Source organism: Lutra lutra, chromosome 11 (assembly GCF_902655055.1).
Source record: "Lutra lutra chromosome 11, mLutLut1.2, whole genome shotgun sequence".
NCBI classification, from domain to species: Eukaryota; Metazoa; Chordata; class Mammalia; order Carnivora; family Mustelidae; genus Lutra; species Lutra lutra.
In genome coordinates, this window is record NC_062288.1 from 70,867,912 (window position 1) to 70,890,918 (window position 23,007).

Below are 23,007 nucleotides of genomic sequence, written 5' to 3' on the forward strand. Positions count from 1 at the left end.
AACTTCTCCTCAGTTACGTGGGGAGGTACATTTCCTCTCCCAACTACTGTTCTCATATAAGTAAGTGTAAGTAAGATTTTATACCCTGAAGGGTTAAGTAAGCCTTCAAGCATGTAACATACGACTTGGCACAATGTAAAAAATGGTAAGAACAGAGTCAAGTATTTTATGATCCACAAGGTACCTTAGTGTCTAGAAGACTTACTTTGGTAGAATTAGTTTATACTAGCAATAAATGGCATCTCTTGGCTGGGTGACATTTACCTTTTCACAAAATCACTAACTGGGCTCTTTACGTGATTCTGGAGGGAGTTTCTACAGGACGTGAGCCTGCAGTGTTTTATGTCACCTGCAATGCCCTGCCATTTTTCTCTACTGTTAACTCTATGGAAATCACAGACTGAACAGAATAGTAAACAGCACTCCCACAGGGGAGCAGCTATAATGACCAAAGACTGCTCATAAGATATAGTGCATTTAGAAATTTAGGAAGAAAACTCAAACCATTGTTTGATAACTTGGGAAATTATTCAAAACAAGGTATTCTAGATTTAGTACGGTGTCTGCACACTAAAAACGTTAAAGGAAAATCTCTTATTGTTCTAAAAGGACGAAATGTCTTCAAACATCTTGGTTTTCTTGAGTGGCATATCTATTTTAGAAGTATAACAACAAATTAAATAGTGTATTAACTTACTCTTAAGAAGAATGGAAATTTTTTCCCATAAAATCCAACTCTGAAGAACTCTGGTTCAAGACGTTGCTGGTCCATAATCTTGTCATACAAAGAGGCTTCCATCATCTAGGAAAGCAGAGGAGAATTCTAAGAATTTTACCTCATCCTTCAGCTCTCCCTGTTTCTAGAAGAGGATATTTATTCTTTATGAAGAAGAACTTTTCTTTCAGAAAAGAAGGTTTAACTCCCTTTCTGTGCTTTAAGGCAGGGATCAGCAAAATGATTCTGGAAATGGCCAGAGAATAAAGAACATAGGCTTTTCAGGCCATATGGTCCCTGTCATAACTGCTCAGTCCTGCCAGGTCCACAGGCTACAGGTTGCTGACCCTGACTTTAAAGGATCAAATATTATTCCATGTTCTCACCAAAGAAAATAATTTCTATGCACAAAGCCTATCGAGAAAATATTTTCTTCACAATTAAATGAAGATGAACATGAATTAAAAAAAAAAATGAATGAACTATTAGAGTCCCAATCTTTCTGGAAAATTCTAGCACTAGATGTACTCACCTGTGGATTTGGTTCTTCTTGGTCATGGTAATTCAGGACATTTGGAAGGTGCAAGCTTGCACAGGCTGGACAGGGATAAACCGAACCCGAGGAGACCCATCGTGCCAAGTGCTGTCTGGGCTGAAAACTCTTAAGTGTATCTCTAACCATGTCAGCACTAGGACGCACATAAAGCTTATGGTTTTCCATTCATGGTATTATCATCCCCAGGGTTTATAGAGAAAGACGAATATTGCTCTTGAAAACTTCTCCCCTCCCCCAGCCCCCAGTAACAGCACCCCAAAGAGCCGTTGGCATGAAGTGTAATGCTCTGGGTTTATAAAAATCGGAGTGACTATGGTACCCAAGGGCTCTCCCGGGTAAACACTATAACCTCGCTTCTGTTACAGGGTGTGTATGCCAAGAGAAGCACAGACATGTTTTTATATAGAACTGCAGTGCCTGCCAGACCTAGCATGATGGACTGAAGTTGAAACAAGGTTTTTTGTTTTTGTTTTTTTTTTCCTCGTTGGTTTTCATGTTAGAAGAAACATCGATGAACTTCTGGCATGAAATACTATACCAGCTCCTGCAGGCTGAGTGAGCTACTTGTGAGGTATGGGGTTTTATGAGCTGTTAAAGGTTGACAATATCATCCCATAAACTGCTACCTCAGAATTAGAAGGCAACATCACAATCTTTCTATTTTAGAAACCCTGAAGAACTTAAGTGTGATAAGAGGACACAAAATGCTCATGGCTCTGAAGAGTAAGGACTCAGAGAGCAAGAGGGACCCATTTGAACCTGAAAAGAAAAGGGACAAAATGTTTGGTTCAGGAGCACAGAATACTGAACTCCCTGGGTTCTTGGGTACCGAGACCTTGGTTCCGGTATCGCACATAACACAAGTTGCCACAGCTAAAGAGAGATGACATCTGTAGAATTTAGCCTTGAAGTGGTCAGAAATGGGTGAGCTAGCCATGTCTACTGTTTGTGCAGACTGGGGTCTAAGAATGGTACATTGCGGCAGAGATCTGCATACAAGTGAGCTTCTCTTCAAACAGTACAGAGACTTCTCAGCAAACTAAAAGAATCAATCATGGATTAGATTGCACATTGCAGACGTGATGTTTAGAAGAGATCAAAGGCTCACTTCCATGTACTAATTAGAAGCCTTTGCTATTTCTCTATATAAACAGCTGAGTACGCTGCAGAGGAAAGACTTCCCTTAAACAAGCTTTCTGCAAGACAGGTCGGGATGATCACAAAGTTAGCTTTACTGAACGATACTGGAAGGTTAATGACAAAAGGATGCCTTTGCCTGATGAGTGCGCATCCAGGTTCCTTACCCTCATCTTGCTCAGGTTTCTGTAGTCATAATAACTCTCATACTGTTCCGCGATCTTCCGGCACAAGACGATGCCGTTCTCCCAACACTGTGGACAAACGAATGATACAAACACTAATGGTCCCACAACGTTCATTCATTTCCACCCAGAGGACAGGGTGGGACTGCCTTCAGATCACCAGGCCTTACTTCTTAATCTCTACAGTCTACCTTTAATAGTACCACTGCCACTTTAAGCTTGATACCAGCATGCAATTAACATGTAAATTATTAAAAATCTTTAGGAAGTGAGAAAATATAATCCACCACAACAGGCATGAACATATGGTGTGGAAACATTTTCTGGAATCATTTCAGAATCATCATCTTGAAATAACTACAGTTCCACAATGGCCAAGTAGATGAATAAACGGGCCCTCGGTGCTAAGGGGGGGAATTACCACTGACCCCTAAGGCCCAATTATCCACAGCTGGCATGCTCGAGCCCTTGCTTGGCTCGACTGCACTTGTAAATTGTGAGGATCTAACCCAGCTGGTTACTCTCAGCAGAAATGCAAAAATTCTTTCATCTAGCCCAAGGGTCATCAAACTTTTTCTGCACAAGGCCAGACAGTAAATAATTCGGGCTTGGTGGGCGACATGGTCCTTGTCACAACTACCCAACTCTACCATTAAAGCACAAAAGCAGGCACAGTGAATAAGCGTGGCTGTGCTGTAATAACGCTATTATCTAGGAACACCGAAATGCGAATTTCATGTAATTTTCATCTGTCAGATATTCTTTTTCTTGCCATATCTTTCAAACACTTTAAAATGTAAAAGCAATTCTTAGAATGTGGGTGGTACAAAAACGGTGGGTGCTGAGCCATTTGACACATGGGCCATCGTTTGTAACCCCCGATCTAGTGAAAAACCCCTTTGAAGGGCCAAAATAAGCACAACAGGATTTTATAACAGCTTATAGATGGAAACTTCACCAGAGGAGGACACAAAGGCATTTCCTTGCTATTAATGTAACAAATGATATGTCAGGGTATTTAGATACATAATAAAGGACGATAGGAAAGAGGCAATTTCCTTGCATCAAGTTATGCAATTATGTTTTGTAAAAGAAGGACAGCTACTGTTTGTATTTTAGTCTCCTGTTTAACCTTCGCATTTTGGGAGATATATTTAAATCTAAGACACGTATCACCAAAGCATCCAAAAGTTCAAATCAAATAAACAACTGTGATCAGATTCTTAACTTTTCCTAAATGGTATTGTAAGTCCTTGAGGAGTGAGACAGAGTGGAGTGAGGTAATGGGCTGAATGGCATCATCAGGTCAGTGGGATCTTTTAACTATATGATGGGATGCCATAACATTCTTTAAACAAAGTCAGTTTCATTTATCTTCCCTTACCAAAAAAGTGGAATGGGGCAGAATGCATGCTAATTTGGGGAGGTAGCTGAGGGGTGGTTTTTCAGAGAATCAAATGCCTAGGTGTCAAAACCTCCAGACCAGTGTTTCTCAAAGTATGGCCCCAAATTTGTACTCACTGCAATGTCAAGTCCTTGTTGAAGTCACAAAATCCCCTGCCTCATGCCAGACATACCCAATCAGAATGCCTAGAGGTGGGACCTGGGAATTTTAGCAAACTCTTGGGTGTTTTTAATCCTCATTAAAATCTGAGGGTACCTGGCTTGAGGAGGTAGACATGAAAAAACTATGAATGAAAGGAAACATGACACCAACACAACCGCCTTGAGAGAGACCATGGGTGGGGAGGGCTACTTACTTTGCCTCGGTCAAAATTCTGGATGATAGCAAGGTGCAGGTGCTCCTTGCGTTGCCATTCTGTTTGCATGGGGTAGGTCAGGAACTCCCGGAGGGGCCGATCCGACCACTCCAACAACTCATCGTATAATAGGAGAGTATATGCAGCCTCTGAAAGTTGAGTGGGAAGGAAATGATCAAGACAAGACCCCAAACAGCTTCCCCTCAAATGCAGCTGGCTTGGGGCAAATTGCAAAAAACATTTTTTGAATTTCATGAAAATGAAGAAAAATGTTCACAAGAGATGCAAGAGCCAGTTCACAAGTGATGACTTCCCCCTGGAAGATGGAATTATCAGAGATTTGTATTTCATCTTTTGGCTCCCTATATTCATCCCCACCCCCACCCCCATTTCTCTCTTTCTCTTTTCCCTCTTTCTTGCCTTCTCTTCCTTCCCATCCCTCTTCCTTATTTCTACAACACTTCTATGCTGCTGGCATCATAAAAATGTTTGAGGATATATTGTTGGAGCTCATTCAGAGAAATAGGGAGACATGCCTTTGACTGCTGGGGATGTTCACTGGTAAATCCCTTGGGGGAGGCTACAGGCATCTTCCAAAGGGTGTGCTTAGGAAACAAGAAATGGTAATTAAATTCTTCTTGATAATAAAAGGCTGAAAAAGTTCTCTCTTTACAGGGAGAGGACTGTTGTGCATTGTGTGGTATGACCCTCAGTTGGCTCCCCAAATCTTTAGTAATGGTTACTGAAGTCATTACATGTTGGTGCAGTTGGGATTTCTTGGGAAAACATGTAAAGAGGTGGTATTCTGTATACACACATGAAAATGGTAATCCACAGGCTAGGCACAGTTCATAGGTAGTGCCCTTAATAGAATACTTGCCATTCTGCAGGTCTCTTCCTGAATCTTAACTATGGCCAAGCAGATCGATAGGAACCCGAGTTCCACTGTCACTGATGAAGGACTACAATAATTATTTTTTTTCCTTTAATATTGTAATGGTCAACTCATTTATTAAACAGAATAAAGTAGACAAACCCTTAAGTTATTAATCCATTTAATTACCATCCCTGCGTGTCTCTTAAAGATGTAGTATTTGGTGCCTGGGTGGTGCAGTCGGCTGGGTGCCCGACTGTGGATTTCAGCTTGGGTCATGATCTTGGGGTCATGAGCTCCAGCCCTGCGTGGGGCTCCACGCTCAGTGCAGAGTCTGCCTGAGAGTCTCTCTCCTTCTCCCTCTGCCCCTCCTGCTCGAGCTCTCTCCCTCCTCAATAAATAAATAATCTTAAAAAAAAAAAATGTAACAGCAGCTTTTAACACAATATCAATAAATCGTCATTCTTCATCTTCATTTATTTGCCTTAAGAGTAACTATACATAAAGCTCCAAAGTAGCAGGTTAAGTGCTATTACCACGATGTGATCATCTCAGCGTGTAACATGAAGTTGTAATAAGAAAGGCCTGGATCCCTATCACTTTTCTCTTGCCTTTTACTTGTGCAAGTCCTGTGAGGCACAGGCTCTGGCCTTTTTTCTTCGTGATTACCTTTGGTGAGCTTAGTCTCCTGGCTTCAATAACTGCAAAAGCTTTCATACGCCACCAGCAGTCCCTTACTCCCCTCTGTTCAGTTTGCACACTGTTACCAGTCTGACCTTTCAACTGCAAAGGATCGTATTGCTCCCCTGATTCCAAGCAGCCAGTGACTCACAGCAGCTAACAATAAATGTAGGTTTCCGAAAGGGACAGGGAAGGCTGGCCATGATCTGGTCCCTACCAACCTCTGCTCACATTCAGGGTCCCTCCACATAGCACACATAAGATGGAGCTCGTCGCTTTCTCCTGAGAAGCCTCCAGCCTCCGTGGCTGGAGTCCCTTGGCCCCATCAGAGGCTTCTGACGAAGGAAACACAGTGCCTCCTCATCCGGAGGCAGTGGTACAAGAAAGCTGCCCATACAGGGACGGAGGCACCTTCCGTTTAGTGGACACTCGCCAAATTCTACCTTGTGGAAAGTGAATGTGACGTGGACAGAGGAGAGTATCCAGGGTGCTGGCTAACTGGGAAGTTGCAGAAACAGAGCTGAATGGCCACACCATAGGTTGCCAGCCATGAAGACTGGTTTTGATGGCACAAGAATGCTAATAATAATGGTCAGATGGGCGCTGGATCTGAGTAGCTTCTAGTCTCCTGAGACCTCCTGAGATGACTTCCTGATCTTTCATTCCTCACACAGCCTTATAACAAATGCCAAGCATCTACCAAAGCCCTATGTGTGTCCTTGTTCCTCTGTCTACATGAATAATCCATGGTTCCCTTCATTTACCACAGAGGTGACACCCGCAGGCCTTCAAAGATCTCTCCTTCAAGACTTGGCCCTGTACTGTTGAATAGCTCCTTTTTCTCTCAATAAACAGCTCTGGAATGAACACTTTTGTCTCTCAGTTTTCTTTTGTTTCTCCCCCAATACCTGAGGTTTCAAAAAATATCCTTGCGGCTAATCATTTCATAGTGAAAAGGATGAGAAGGACCAAGCAAACCCCTTCCCCCAGCTGAAGCCTTTAAGCTGCCCACAGGTGGTGACTGAAAGAGCTATGAAGGTCAAATTCATGGAGCCAGAAGTAGCATGGTGGACGCCAGGGACTGGGGGGAGCAGAAAATGGGAAGCTACTGTTTCATGGGTACATGGTTTTGGTTTGTGCCTATGAAAAAGTTCTGGAGACCCGGAGTGGGGATGGTTGTGCAACCATGGGAATGCATGACATGCCAACGGACTGTACACTTAAAAACAGGTAAGACGGTAAATACTGTGTTACGTATATTTTACCATAATAAAAAAAAACTACAAGGGTGGGGGGCAACAAAGCATTTTTAGTCCATCTCAACTGCTTTCCAAATCATGCTTGCCCTGGGGCGGTCCAGGGACAACGGGTAGATGGGGAGTGGGTATGCCATCACCAAGTCTGGGAGGGCAAGCTGGGATTGGCAAGGCATCCGAAGAATGGTGACATTGAAAGGTGTGGAGTAGGTGATAACTGTCTCAGAATCTGATTCAGGAAAACGATGATGTCTCTCAGGGGTCAATGGTGTGTGTGAAGGAAGCTATAGAAACTTTCCACAAAAGCAAACAGATATACCCTTTGAGGTGTGACCAACATAGGACACTACTGAGGCAGATTTTAAACACATTAGCAAACTGTAGATGTTTTATTGCAATACATCAGATATTTATACTTCTGCATCTTAAGACAACAACAGTATGTACTGAAGAGGGAAGAATGAATCACATCGCAAATTTCCAGCAGTTTTTTAAAAAGTACTTAGAATTTTGAACAAAAGTCACCGCCACATAATTAAACATGGGCCATCTCGCTCCATCATCGTGACAAGAGTATAGTGAGGACACCCACATGCGACAAGAAAAAAAAAACACGAGAAGATAAGGGATGAATTACTAATGGAGCGTACCATCACAAAAGGCTGCAAAGGGTTAAAGCCATTTAAACAGAATGCTCTAAAGATAGAAAAGTTTCCCCATTAATTTCACTTTCTTCAAGAACACACAAAAATGAGGACAGAGGAGAAATGAGTATAATGTGGCAGGTGAGGAGGACTTATTTCTTATGACTTTGGGGAAAATAAATACTGCAAGTTCAGTAAACAAATTAAAGAAAACCAATTTGCCCATTTCTAAAATACAATCAGACAGATTTGGACTCTGTTTCAGAGAACAGTTACATAGCTGGAAGAGCTTGTCCTTAGTTCCCTCCCTCATTTCTTTTTAAATGGATTTTAAAATAACTCCACTAGGTGGTTTTCTTTGCTATAAAAACTAGCTCAAAATGTGGCTACTAACGACTATAAAAATGGTCATTTAAACTTTCTGACAACATACCTCCAAAATCTTAGTCTATTTATTCAAAACCATCAGCACATCTGTGTGAAGATATATATATATATATATATATATATATATATATATATATATATATGGGAATTACCAATATGAAGGAGAAAAATTTCTGTAGGTTTTAAAATTTAACTGAGTAAATTTATTGGTGATGCATTTATCTAAATCTCTGCCTGGGTGGCTCAGTTGGTTAAGTGTCAGACTTTTGGTTTCAGCTCAGGTCATGATCTCAGGTCCTGAGATCCAGCCCAGTATCAGGCTCCACACCGGGTATCAGGCCTTGAGATGCTCTCTCTCCCTCTGCCCACCCCCACTACTCCCACGCGCATGCATCTGCCCTCTCTCTCTAAAAAAAAAGAAAAAAAAAATCTTGCATGGGGGTGCCTGGGTAGCTCAGTGGATTAAAGCCTCTGCCTTCAGCTCAGGTCATGATCCTGGGGTTGAGCCCCACATCAGGCTCTCTGCTCAGCGGGAGCCTTCTCCCCACCCACCCCCATGCCTGCCTCTCTCTGCCTACTTGTGATCTCTGTCTGTCAAATAAATAAATAAAATCTTTAAAAAAAAAATCTCACATGGCTGGGCACTAAAATGAGAACACTAAGAAGAAGAAAACATCATCTCTGTCTTCAAGGAATTCACCCTTTAACTGGAGATACTTCTACCTACCTGTGTATGCACAGAAACACACACAAACACATACACACATAACACACCCCTTATATAACTATTAAAAACAATGTGGTGGGCCGCCTGGGTGGCTCAGTTGGTTAAGTGGCTGCCTTCAGCTCAGGTCATGATCTCTGAGTCCTGGGATCAAGTTCCACATCAGTCTCCTTGCTCAGTGGGGAGCCTGCTTCTCCCCCTGCTTGTGCGATCTCTCTCTGACAAATAAATAAATAAAATCTTAAACAAAACAACACAACAATGTGGTCAGTGCGTTAATGAAGCCTGAAAAAGATGAAAAAGAGTTGGAACCATGAACTCAGCCCATGAGAGAGGGATGGCGGGTGGGGCATGGAGTTGCTCTGGGAAAGAAAAGGAAAAAGAATTCCAGGAAAAGATGGTAAAGACACATGCCCTAAAGGATGAAGACAGGGAATGTAGCCCCAAGTGGTAAGATGAGGCTGCACAGATTGGTAATGGTTTTACCAATTAACCTTTTACCAAGGTAATGGACCTTGCATAAAGAGCTTGAACTATTTTTTTTTCTTTTTTCTGTAGAAGATACCAACTGAAAATGGTTATATCTGGAGAAGGGGCTGGTAAAATTGCCTTACAGGGCCAGGCAGTAAAACATTTACAATTATAATAATGTATAATCTGGCTTACAGGCCATATGGTCATTGCAACTGTTCAGTTCTGCCTTTTGTAGGCGCAAAAGCAGCCACGGACAATGGCCGTGTAAGTGGGTGTGGCTAAGTGCTAATACAACTTCCTTTACAAAATCAGGTGGCTGGTCTGCAGGCTGCAGTTTCTGTCCCCTGCTCTGGTGCTAATTAAGAAACAGCCCAGGGGGAAAAAAAGCAGCTCCGGTGGGAGATGATGAAGGCCTAACTGAGGCAGAGTGAGTGGGAACAATGAAAAGGATGTGGCTTTGAGAGATGGTTAGGAAGGGAAATCACCAGAAAATGGTGACTGATTATTTGAGGGAGGCTCAGAGATACCAAAGAGCTCATCAAGGTCTCCATACTCAGAAACAGAGATGCATTAATCGATACAGGGAAATTGTAGTTGGAAACATTATTTAAAATCTGGCCACACAAGGACCATTTCAGAAAGGATCACTTTCTTTTAAAGCTGGAGAAGAGGCCACAATTCAGGAGTTCCTGGGAAGAACAGTGCAGCAAAAGACTCAGATTTATAGTTCCTACATTCAGTTAAAGGGTTCTTTTCTGGTTACGCTATGTGAGCTCTTTGTATTGTATCTTTCCCCCGCTAAAAACCCTAGGCGGGATATATAAGGCAACTCTTGGAGGACTCTGAAGAGTAAATGAGAGAAGGTGGGCAGAGTAAGAAAATCAATACTCAAAGAATGACCATAGAATAGTGAGTTTGCGGTTCTTATTTTTTCGCCTTTCATATCACCGGGCTTCGCTGTCCTGGTCTCCTCGAACTACAAAGAGAAACGGACATAAAAAGCTCTCCAGGAAAGCTCCTCTGGTCAGAGGACTGAGAGGAGAACCCTCCTGGGGTTTGGAGTCCTTTTGACCCTTCTAGCTTCCTTTGAGTCCTGGGAACACAGCGCAAAGCTGCAGAGTGCACAGTGTGGGCATCATGGCAGCAGAGGCGTCCATGGGCTTTTTTATGTTCGGTGCTTGGCCCTCAGAAGACCAGCTGTCGGGAATGCATCACAGTGTAGGGAGGATCAAGTCTTGGCTTTTACTAATTTGCCTCAGATTAAGTGAGAGTGCTAGGAAAAGGAGCCCTTGGGAGATAGTAAAAGTGAGGAAGATCACAGAGAGAAAGGGATTTTTAAATGTTGTGTACAATGTCCTGAGCTCACTTGCAAGCTGCACATATATTGAACAGACCAGAATCAACATAACAAAGATTTTGAGACATGAACTAGGGTAGAGACCACTGGTTAGGTCCCAGGCTCTCTCCGAGTGACATATATGTAGGACAGACCAGAACAGTATGGAAAGGCTTTGAAAACTAAGCTGACATTAGAATCACAACCTTCAGAATGTGGTTTAGGACTTGAGGTTTGAATCTAATTGGACTATCTGCTGAAATTAAAAGAACCCTCAACATTCTCCAGGTTTCGACAGAACCCAGAGTCTCATAATATTCAAAACGTTCATGAAACAACCCCAAATGACTTGACATTCAAAGAAACAGGATAACAAAAAAAATTTCAAAGGGAAAAGGCAATTAACAGATGCTAACCCCGAGATTCAGTTGTTGGATTTACAGAGATACTATGAAGAAGTTATTATAACCATGCTCCTTCAAGTAAAAGTGAACACTCTTGAACAGAAAGATATAAGTTCCCTATAAAGAAATGGAAACTTAAAAAAAAAAAAAAAAAGAAAGAAAGAAAGGAAAGAAAAGAAAAGAAAAAAAGCAAAGGAAATTTTAGAAATGGGTAATACAGTAACAAAAAATTTCACTGGAAGGGCTCAGTAGCTGAATGGAAATGGCACAGAAGAGCCAATTGACTTGTATACGGATCAACAGAAATGATCTAATTTGAACAAGAAAGAAGAAAAACTGGGAAAAAATAATGAACAGAGACCCAAGAATTTACAGAATACCAAAAGGCCTAACATTCATGTCACTTGTAGTTCCAAAAGAAGACCAGTGCAGAAAATACATTTGAGGAAATAATGCCAGAAAACCTCCCAAATCTGGTGAAGGAAATAAGTCTATAAATTCAAGAAACACTGTGGACCCAGACAGGATAATCTTAAAGAAAGCCATGACCATATACATCATAATTGAACTGCTAGAAACCGAAGATAAAGTCTTGAAAGCAACCAGAGAAACTTACACATTATACACAGGGACACAATTTAGGTGACTGCTGATCTCGCATCAGAAACCATGGAGGCCAGAAGACAGCAGGGCAATGTTTTCCAAGTACTGAAACAAAGGAACTATCCACCTAGAATTTGATAACCAGCAGATGTATCCTTCAGGGGTAAAGGCAAAACGAAGACTTCTCTGACGAAGGAACACAACGAGAATTCTTCATTGCTAGGTCTACTTTTTTGTTGTTGTTCTGTTTTTGAGGATTTTATTTATTTATTTGAGAAAGAGAAAGAGAGACAAGGAGAGGGAGAGAGAATCTGAAGCAGACTCTGCACTGACCACGACCGCAGAGCCCTACTCGGGACTTGATTCCACAACTGTGAGAGTGTGACCTGAGCGGAAACCAAGAGTCAGCCGCCCAACTGACTGAGCCACCAAGGCGCCCTTCACCACCGGATCTACTTTAAAAGAAATATTCTTTAGGTTGAATAAAAATGATAACAAAGAGGAACTGAGAACTTCATGAAGGAAGAAAGAGCAACACAAACAGTAAATATATGAGCAACAAAGACAGACCATTTAATCCTCTAAATTCTTTAAAATAGGTATGACTGTGGGGGCGCCTGGGTGACTCAGTGGGTTAAAGCCTCTGCCTTCAGCTCAGGTCATGATCTCAGGGTCCTGGGATCGAGCCCCGCATCAGGCTCTCTGCTCAGCAGGGAGCCTGCTTCCTCTTCTCTCTCTGCCTGCCTCTCTGCCTACTTGTGATCTCTGTCTGTCAAATAAATAAATAAAATCTTTAAAAAATAAAATAAAATAGTTATGACTGTTAACGTAAAAATTATGGCATTATCTGGTGGGGTTTCCAATGTATGCATACACAATATGTAAGGGAACTACAACATAACATTATTTAACTTGAAGTGGTAAAATACCAACTGTAAGTAGGCTCCAAAAGTGAGATACGTATTTTGTACTCCCAAAAGCAACCTCTAAAAAACTATGCCAAGAGATAGAGTAAAAAAGCCAATAAATTAAAATGGAGTACCTAGAAAAATAGATCCAATGGAAAATTTCCATTATAAAGGACAAATGCTTGAGTTCCCAGCTCTAATTATACAAAGCAAAGGACTGACCGTGTATGATACACCAGTGTCCAGCCCACTCTCCCCACCCTGAGCCAAAAGACAGAATTACCTGTGAAGTTTTGCGCTTTGAGATGCAGATCATAGAGTTTGTGGATGTAGCGTATATACATCTCTTCCTTGTTTAGTTCAGTCTTATAGAAGTTCTGTAAAAAAGAATATAAGTATTGATCGTTTCTCAACAGTCAGGTTTGCAAACAGCTGCTTTTTACTCTGTGAAGTTCCGTGTTTGGAAATACAAGAATGGACACATTTTTCCATACAAATGTCTTTTTAAAAATTAAGGAAGGAGGCCCAGTGATATACTCTTAATGCAACTCTATGTTAAACATTACCTAGCAATTTATTGGATAAGTTGGTAACGCTTGGGGAACGTTATTGCCAGCAACTCACATTTATTTTGTACTCTATTATTTTTTTGTTAGTTTTACTGCCTAGTCAACTAAAAAATATATTAAAAATAACAATAGATTAATCCACTTGTTAAACCCGAGCACTGATATTCAACGCATAGCTTAATTTCAAATTTCAAACATATTTTGCTCTGAAGAAAAAAAAGTTTCTAAGATCTATATAAGTAAGGATGAGTAAAAATAATGTAAAAGCTTTTTTTTTTCTTCCTCTGAAAAATCATGTAAAAGAGGATGAATGAAAATGCTCTTTTTTGGTAAGGTACTATTCAGAGTTTCTTACTTGTGCTGGGGTCTCAATACTTCCAGTAAAGGGATTATTAACAAGAGATTTCAAACTATTATTAGAGGGGCATGCTTATTGAAAATATTTTGTTTATTTTTTTTAAAAAGTTATCTGGAGCTTACCAATCTTCCCTGAAATGTTTTAACATTACTTATGAAAAATTCAACTCTGACTTACCTGGACCCATTATGTTGGGTTTTTAAGGGTGTAAGCTATAAACACCCACATGTACTCCTCTACCACATTGTACAAAATACCTTAGCCCTCACTGAACTTAGTAAACAGGACAAAAATGTACATGACATGAGGTTCCAGCAAAAGCAGGATGCTGTGAGCTTCTAAATGGGGCACTTTTTGTCGGCGGATCATTTGTGCATTATGAAATCACTGCACAAGCCCTCTGACCTACCATCACTATTGTTCACTGATCCTGGCTGGTATAGGGAAGAAGGGAAAATGAGAGGCGATATGGGGATAATTCTGTTGGCCTGAAGGAGTGACAGGTTTTCTTTAAGGGGGAAAGATCAGGAATCCTAAAAATCTTTGAAACTGACTAGCTAGACAGGGTTCTGGTGATGAACCAAACTAGCCAATGTGGCTGCTTAAATTGCACTTGGCTTCAAGCCCGAGGACCTTCCGTCAAATGTACCTTCTGTCCACCACCTAATATTGCCTATTCTTCAATATGAGAACTCTTCTTACCTTGAGGCACTGACATTTAGTTGAATGCATCATAAAATTTTTTTTCTTCCAATTTATACCATTATCCTCCCCCTTTTCCTCTTGTCTCCTATAGATCTTGGCATTCCTTAAAAATCTAAGTAAATAATGCTATTCGCATCTCTCTTATTAAGGCCAAAATCATTTTAATTAGCAAGAACTGTTGTACCATAAACACAAGTCTAACAACCCCACAGCAGGCTTTTTACATTATTAAGGGATGATTTGTTCTAATAGCTTTTTGGTAAGAAGCAGCATTTTTCTGAGAACAAAATAAGTGATCACTCTGTAAATGAATAATTCTCCTTAAAAAAAAAAAAGAAGAAGAAGAAGAAGAAGAAGAAAAATCTCTCTAGTCAACAGATGAGAATTTTTCACATATGTCTGGCAAAACTTGTGACACAAAGAACAAAACAATAATTACATTTCCTAGTATGAGTCATGTCAAACATTATGCATTTTTACCAATTTAACACTACAGTTTAATTTCAATCTTGTGAAGGAAGCCAGAGCTCTCCTGAAGACAATCTGGAATTAACCCTTCCAAAGAGTTAAGGAAAATCTCTAAGAGGAAATGAGTACCTGAAGAGAACCATATTATTACTAGAAAACATCAAGAACTTTCCATATGGACTAGAAGCTAAAAAGATTAGCTTCAAAGTTATGTATTTGGCACTTTGATAATAAGCATTCTCGTGCTAGTCTGAAATTAGAACAGCTTTCAAAATGTTAACATTTTGGGGGCTCAGTCGGTTAAGTATCAGCCTTTGGCTCGGGTCATGATCCCAGGGTCCTGGGATCAAGCCCCATGTTGGGCTCTCTGCTCAGTGGGGAGTCTGCTTCTCCCTCTCCCCCAGTGTATGCTCTGTCTCACTCTCTCTCTCAAATAAATAAACAAAATCTTTTTTTTAAAAAATGCTAACATTTTCTATAAAGACTTGGTCAATGCAAAGCCAAAAGGATAAATTCTTTGTGTCAAGTGAATCTTACTGGGGCCACTGATTTTATTAGGTCTCTGGCTTATTCCTACTGGGGGACTACACATATTTTAGGCAGAGTATTTATTCCATCATCCAGGGAAATGATCTCTTCTGTTACACCAACTGAGGAAATGAACCTGGAGTCTGCATGTACCTGCTTACCTCCACACGGAGGGCACTGTGGAAGAAGATGGAGACAAGGGAAGGAGATTCCTCTGGAAAAAAGTACAGGTTGTCCTTTGAGGTTATTTATGAAACTTTGTGGTCAGCATTGGGGAAAAGCCAGGGTTAAGCTGATGGACTAAGAAGACTAAGAGTGACAGAGCACTGGGTCTTCTGCCCAAACACTGATGCCCAGGTAGGGATACAGAAGCAGCTTGGGCCGAGGCTCTCGAATGTGGTAAAAGGCTGGCAGCAGCAGGCAAGACACTGGGGAAACACATGCAGGAGACTTAAAAGTGGTAATGACGATGCTCAAAGGTTAGACAATGAGACTCAGATTGGAGGTGAGTGGGCTGACCTCAGGGGTCTGGTCCGGTGGCCTGAGGTCACTGTTTGTCTGATGACAAAAATAATGTCAGAAAGTGTACCACAAGATGGGGCCGGATAGAAGACTCTCAGGTCTCACTATTTCTCGTGACTGATTTCGGAGGTGGAGATGTGGGACATGCATTCACAATGAGGAACAAGCCGCGGGTGTGGTAAAGAAGGACAGGGAGCCTGAGTGCAGTGAGGGACACAGACTAGGGAAACTGGTAACAAAGGAGCAGAAGTCCTGTGCTTCGACGAGGGGCTGTGAAGGGAATAAACAGAGCAGACTGGAAAGACTGAAGCTGGTGAGCGAGGACAAGTCAGATGAGAGTGGGGGCAAAAGACACTTCCGAGGTGCCAGCAAAGAGAGGCCCGCAGGGCACGTGAGGGATTCCGACCATCAGAGTCAGGAGAAGAGCGTCTGTACAAGGACTCAGAACAGCTGTGAGGTCTCAGCTATTCTGCAACATACGAAAAAGAAACCTTGGCTCTCACACATTTAGACTTGAAAGCAGTCACATATTTCTGTATTTCATATCTGACTAAGGGAAACTACCAAGAGCATCAATATATCCGATATTAAAATGTAAAAAAAAAAAAAATGAATGTCTCTATGTATGGTCAATTTTTCAGCTCTGCGGTGAGAATACATCCTATTTAACACTCAGGGATGAGACATTTTAATACAATTGAGTGTTCCAGGACAATCATGGTGTAGCCTGTTTTCCTTACATAATATTTAATTTTACTCCTAAAAAATGTCCTCTTTGGGTGATCAATTAATATGCTTATCTTAGTTATGATGCAAAACTTCACAAGAATGGTATTAGACACTTAATTTGCAAACAAGCTAGAGAGTGAAAATTAGTGTGTTAAACAGAAACTGTCATTTGTTCACCAAAGAAGAGATGACTAATATTCATTAAAATGTAGAATGAATATAAAAACAAGGACAGAAACTGTCTACACAGAAGTAGAAAGAGCTCTAGTCAGGGACCTTGTGCCTTTTTCTAGGAGAGCCACAAAAGACGCCCGGAGGGTAAAGCGCCACAGGATGGGAGGGGGCATCGCTCTCTGATCTCACAGAGCCACAGGCAGGCGGACACGCTGGGGACCTTCTGCGACGTACTGGTTGAGCATTTTTGGGGATTTAATTCAACCTGAAGCTCGCTGTGCTTCTTTTGAAAACACTTCCAAGCTCTTCTAAGAAGCATCCAGATAAAAACAAATTGTAAACTAAAAACAATCGAAACAGTATTTCTGTGAACAAACAGAACGATTCTGTCAATCAAACGTTAGGATACAAGGAGGAAGAGAGGAATAGTTTACTAACCAGAAGGCTAACTGTGCAGCCAATCTTTTTGCCATCTACCTCTCCCATTTTCATGCAGTCCCTAAAAACAAAAAGCAAGAGTTAGAACTTCCTTCCTAGGGACTAACACAGTTTCTTCCATGGGGGTGGGACTGGGGGAGGGGAGGGGCAAGTATTGTCAGAGACCCAAGGCAATTTGCAAGTTGCCCTTGAGAAGGGGGCTCTGGGGACTAGGGGAGTTGCCCCAGGCTGCAGGGTCTCAGGTGAGACACTCCTGAGCACCATTTCTGCTGCTCCCTTTCAATAGACAGGCTCCCCCCCATCCCCCAGAAGGAGGAGTGAAGATGTGTTCTTATACACCTTCTTCCAGAGGGGTGGGAAGTAACTAGAAGCCTGGCCATCAACAACAAGAACGAGGGTTTCATTCTTAAAAGGAAAACACCGCACATTTAAGGGGATGAACTGCTTTAACAGTTGAGATAATTTAAAAATCAAAAAATTGCATCTATGAAAGGTAACAGTGTGCACTTTGCATGCCACCTCCCCTTTCATTTTTTTTAACCCCCCTTTCATAAGAAAGCAGCCTGACCATACAATTCTCATTTACACTGTCTTCACCCTAAAACCGAAAGATCTGCTGGTGTCAATGGCTGAGTCTAAACACCAAAAAAGATCCCTTTACTCATGGGACTCTGAGAACCTTCTCAATTCACTAAGACTTTGAAAGAACGGTCCACCAAACAAAAGAGAGGAAAAGGGGGAAAAAATGAACTAAAAACTCTGAACCAGCTAGGTAAGTCCAACAAAGTACTGTGGGCTGATGATTAACTCCAGCGGAAAGTTGACTGGATCCTGACTCTGATTTCCCAGCTGGAGCACAGCACACCCGAGAAGCAGGGGACTCAGCTTACCTGTAATCTAACAACCTCTCCATCAGACGAGTTACAGTGGCAATTAATGAAACGCCACTTTCCCTCCATGTTTCCCGCTCAATTTTCTTTAATAGACTGGAAAAGAAAGAATGCAGGGCATTTTCAACACTTATTTTTATCAGTCACCATGACAACCATCTTACTTTCATCAGTACCTTAAATGCCTTAGCAACCACTCCAATATCGCACAAGTAGCACGATTTGCAAACAATGTCTTACCTAGGATAGGGACCAAATAGCGGAATTCTAATCCAGGAAGCATTGACAAAGCAAATTGATTTTCAGATTAACCAAGTCATAAAAACGAACACATGCATATGATCATATTTTCAAACTATACACGCACCCCAAAGCTCCAAGACATTCTCCCCTAGCTTCTCTCCTACACTAGCAGAGGCGTGAGCCTTACCACAGCAAATAACACCGCGAAGAGGGAAAACAGGAGTACCTCTAAGTTTACTTTGAAATAAGATCTTGCTGTTATTCACATAAAAATGTTTTCCTACCTCTCGGTGGAATGCATCTTCATCCAGGCAATTTTACTGCAATGCAACTGCTAGAGGAAAATCCTTGTACAGACGGTATGACGTTTTGCGTTTTTTCCTTTCCCTTCACATTTGCCCACTCAATACATATTGTACTATCTGTGCACTCACTCAACAGTTTCATTCATTTTGTCATTAATCACAAGGGATTGTCTATGAGGCTGTTAGAGCAGGTTGGTGACAAGTACTGAGCCACAACTCTCCTCCTACATTTTCCCTAATCTTAAGCACCTTGGAGCAGAGGCACTATGTAAACACAGAATCACAACAACCAGAATAATTAGGATCTGTTTGACTTTCACTCCTGCCTCTTGGCAAATTAAGCATACACTTGGCAAAGCCTTTATGACTGAACTTTCCCCAAAAGATAAAAGTAAGAACAGAGGCACGGCAATGGGAGCATCCTTCCCTACCCCTCCGCATTTAAAGATCCTTTCTGTCTAAAATCGTTTCCTTTTCATCTTGGTTTTGGGATTACCAGAGAAAGAAAACATTTCTCACAAGCACAACCTAAGCCAATCACATATTGTGCTTAAAGGAGAAATAAACACTAAAGAAAAAAAGCTATTCTGCCAAAACTAGCTTGCTTCCCTCCTTCCTCCCTCCCTCCCTCCCTCCCTTCCTTCCTTTCTTCCTTCCTGGTGCTATGTTCTTTCCCAATTTCTCTCCCTACTTCCTCTTGCTGTTGCCTCTCCAGAGCCCAGCCTTCTGCCTTGTCTCCTCATCTGTTGCCTATGTATCCCCGAGCATTCGAACATTCGTTTCCTGGGTTATTCTGAATTGCTTCCTGGATTAAGTGGGGGGAGGGAGGGAGAGAAATCCTGTACCATGGGATGGAGCTTGCCCTGACTAATCTGCCAAGGACGGTCCCCTCCTTTGTTTTAAGTGAGTTTTCTTTTAAAAACCCTCTGAACAGCACCTGATCCAAGCTTAAATGCCAAACTGGTCTCAAACCAAGTCCTCAAATGCAAATCTGCCTGCCAAATCAGTGCAGGGTGATGTAGAAATTTCCCCAAGTGACAGCCCACACCTCATATACTTTATAGGCTGAAAAACAAAGAACTCAAGTTAAGTAATAATTCTAAAAATATAGGGAGACTTCTTTTGCAGGCATGAATTTCATTAATTTGCACAGCCTCCTGATACAGTCAGAAATCAGAGCTCCACAAACCCTCTTGTAAGAAGAGGCACAGCTCCGCAGCACCCGCTTAACCTTCAGGAATCCCAGACCCAAATGGCAGGACCAAGTCTAGAACCCGATCCATCTGCTCTCGCAGCCAGTCTTGTTCTTTCTATCGGGAAGCTGGTTCTCCCAGTTTATCTGATACAAACTGAGAAGGGGAGCCTCGCGGCCAGGAGAGAAAGTCTAGCCAACTTCAGGGAGACTGTGTTTTTATTTGGCCTGTGTGCCCATGCTGAGTACACGGGGAACTCACCCGAGAACAGTGAAGGGTGATTTCTCACTGCTAGCTGATAGGCAGTGGGCCTCCCTACCAGTGGAGAGAGGGGTAAACCAGAGTCCTAGAGGATGACATAATGCTCAGAAAGCTCTTACCCTGGGAAAGAACATCAACAGGGGGAGGTAGGATCTGACACTAAATTTGCTTCTCTCTACATCACCACATAGTGGTGGTGAGGCCATCCCTCCTACAGGAAACACCTGTGTCTTTGTATCCATGTTCTTCTTAATCCAAAGAGAAGAGCCAGACTCCTGAGATACATGTGGTGTATCCACTGCCCGGCCTCCAAACGAGAATTTAATGTGTGACTGCCAAATAAAGACCTCTGGAATGACTTGGAGTCTTAATTATTTAGAGCAACATATGAGAAAGGAGGGAGAGGGACAGTGGCTCGTCCGGAAAGCACCCTACTGTGTGCTCCCACAGCACAGTCCCTGCGGTGTCCTCAGCCCTAGGAAAGCACCTGCCCCAGGGAGGTACTTGGTAAATAAAACCAAACCAAGCAGAGCCAGGGGAAGCCGAATTTAGTTCTGACACTCTATGCTGGAGAGAGCACACTGGTGTCAATGATCTACACTTCCAGCATTATCAAAAATAACAAATCCTGACTCCTACTTACACAAAAAGATGGAGTATGGGTCCATGAAGACAACGTTGGGGGATGGGGTGGGGAAAGGTGAGCTAGCTCTTAGGAAGGAAACCACTGCACAGATTTCAAGTCTCCTTCTAAGGAGGCTCTTTGGGCAACTCCTACATTTGCAGGAAGGAGGAAGCTACTTTCAGCTTCTGAACAAAACTGAAGAAGTTTTAGATATGAACTACAGAGAACAAATGAGAATCTGTACCATAACGGCATGTGTTCCCAATTCATAATGTGTGCAGTGACTCATTGTGCTTCTACCAATTCATGGTGACTTCTATTGCCAAAGCAGCACTTCATTGTTTCCTGAAACATGGCTGGCTTTTCACTTTCTCTCCTGAACCCAGGTAGTAATGATATTTAATTATCACTTTAGGTTTTATTTAAACCCAATATGCTGGTAGGAAAAGCATGAAAGAAAAATATTTATAGTAACATTTCTAATAATATGTTAAAAATCACAAAAGAAAAATAACCTCCATTGAATGAATCAGGCACCTTAAAACAGTCTTAACTACAGAGGCTTAATATATTAATTACTGGTTTCATGCTAACGTCAAGGTACATCTCCTATTTCAAAGCCTCATTTAGACACAAGCGATCCAAATTGCAAGCTCTAGGCCTTTATTAAAGTAGAGAAGAGGCACTATAAAATGATGTATTTATTAATCTTGTGAATTTATTATAAATAATTAATCACAAATCTCCTGAGATTCATTTCACTGAGTGCTTTCTCATTTTACTTCTTTGTTCCAACCAAAGACTGGTAACTGAAATGAGAGCAGTTTTCAAAGGCAATTTATTACCCTGGATGAGGCTTTAATCAGAGTTCTTGCTAAACTCCAGCTGTCATGAAACACAGGCGCTTTGTACACTAGAATGAACGAGGGCTTGGTGAATAATTACTAAAAGTTCCAGTTTAATTGCGGTACCAGAAGAAAATGATTTTGTTCAGGAATCAGTACAAAGAATCTATGTTATCATCACCCACCACCATCCCAAGAAATCTGGGTACCCTCCTTGGCTCTTCCTTTGAATGTAATTTTCTTAAAAGGTTCAGGGATGATTCTGAATCGGGCAAGTTGAAACCTATCAGTCACTAATAATGCTTTCTAAATCTGGATACTAACAATACACCTACTTTTCTAAAGTAACGATCATAAAACAAAGTACACAACTTGGCATTTGGCTATCGATTCTGAAGCATGAATGGCTGGACGTGATGCTTGGGCACACATACAAGGCAGAGCATATTCTGTGACAGAAAGACGTATCACTGAATGATTTTTGTACTTCTGAAAGAACCTGTTAACATTTTCCAGGCATAAGGAGCTAGTCCTGCCTTCAAAAAGAAATACTTTATCAACATATTCGGACTGAAAATGGCTAAGATCCATAGAAAACGGTGGAGAAAACAAGTGTTAGAATGAAAACCCTAAAGTACTAAAACACTCTTACATGTCCTCTCTGGCCATCATCACAGTGATGAGAACTGGGTCTAGCAATTCACCCTGGACTGCGATCACATTCTATTGGAAAGGACCGCCTCAAAGTCCCCTACAGCACTCTGCAGTCGTTCTAGCCTCCATCCAAATCCAAATCACAGAATTCACTAAAAATGACTTGGTTCTGTGATACTCTGGCAAGGAACATTTAGAAAGCGATTAATAATGCTGAGTGACCGATCAGTATCAATAAATCAAATCAAGTACTGAACAACAGAGGCCAGCTCTTAGCTTAGTCAACCCGTCAAGAAATCAGCCAAGGATATCTTGCTTTGGAGAGCAATGCACAAGAACCCGAAAATTATGTCATTGTCTCCCCACCCCCCACCCCCCGCCCTTCCGTCTTCCCACTCTTAACCCTACTTAAAATCATTATTTTGCAGCCCTGGCTTTAATTCTTAGGATTGAAAAGATTGAGATTTGTTACATAACACAAGTGATCTGACCTAATCAGAGATTAAAATGAGGAAAGGGGTCTAACCATCAGCATACTAAGATCCTTCACCAGAGTTAGGCAATTATCCTTTATCTCACATTCCACAAAAGACAAAGCACTCCTTCGAGGCCCAAGCTGTCTTTGCAGCTCTCTGGCACTCAGCACTGACACCAAATCCTCTGAAGGGAACCGACTGGAGAGACACGCATTACTCACATACTGTTGAAGAGTTCGCGGTACGTTTCATCACCTTTGCCTTCAGACATCAGGCTGTCCAGTTTGTCAATGAGCTTGGCTTCCACCTGAAACATACCCAAATATTACTCCCTTTCCTCTCCTTCACAAGTGGGTTCCCTAGGCAAACCGAAACGTATT

General features: G+C 41.7%; 1 protein-coding gene across 4 annotated transcripts in view; it reads right to left on the reverse strand.

Moving 5' to 3' along the window:
* DOCK4 (dedicator of cytokinesis 4) overlaps positions 1 to 23,007 on the reverse strand; it is a 427,767-nt gene that overhangs the window by 42,861 nt on the left and 361,899 nt on the right. For 3 of the 4 annotated variants that reach the window (XM_047694528.1, XM_047694530.1, XM_047694526.1), the window contains exons 32-39: positions 22,849 to 22,934; positions 18,266 to 18,292; positions 18,026 to 18,121; positions 17,136 to 17,196; positions 12,928 to 13,021; positions 4,354 to 4,502; positions 2,576 to 2,662; positions 698 to 802 (exon numbers count right to left, since the gene is read on the reverse strand). In XM_047694528.1, the coding sequence (XP_047550484.1) occupies positions 698 to 802; positions 2,576 to 2,662; positions 4,354 to 4,502; positions 12,928 to 13,021; positions 17,136 to 17,196; positions 18,026 to 18,121; positions 18,266 to 18,292; positions 22,849 to 22,934 (705 nt within the window). The remainder of the gene's footprint in view (positions 1 to 697; positions 803 to 2,575; positions 2,663 to 4,353; positions 4,503 to 12,927; positions 13,022 to 17,135; positions 17,197 to 18,025; positions 18,122 to 18,265; positions 18,293 to 22,848; positions 22,935 to 23,007) is intronic. The other variant, XM_047694527.1, reaches the window with a different exon arrangement.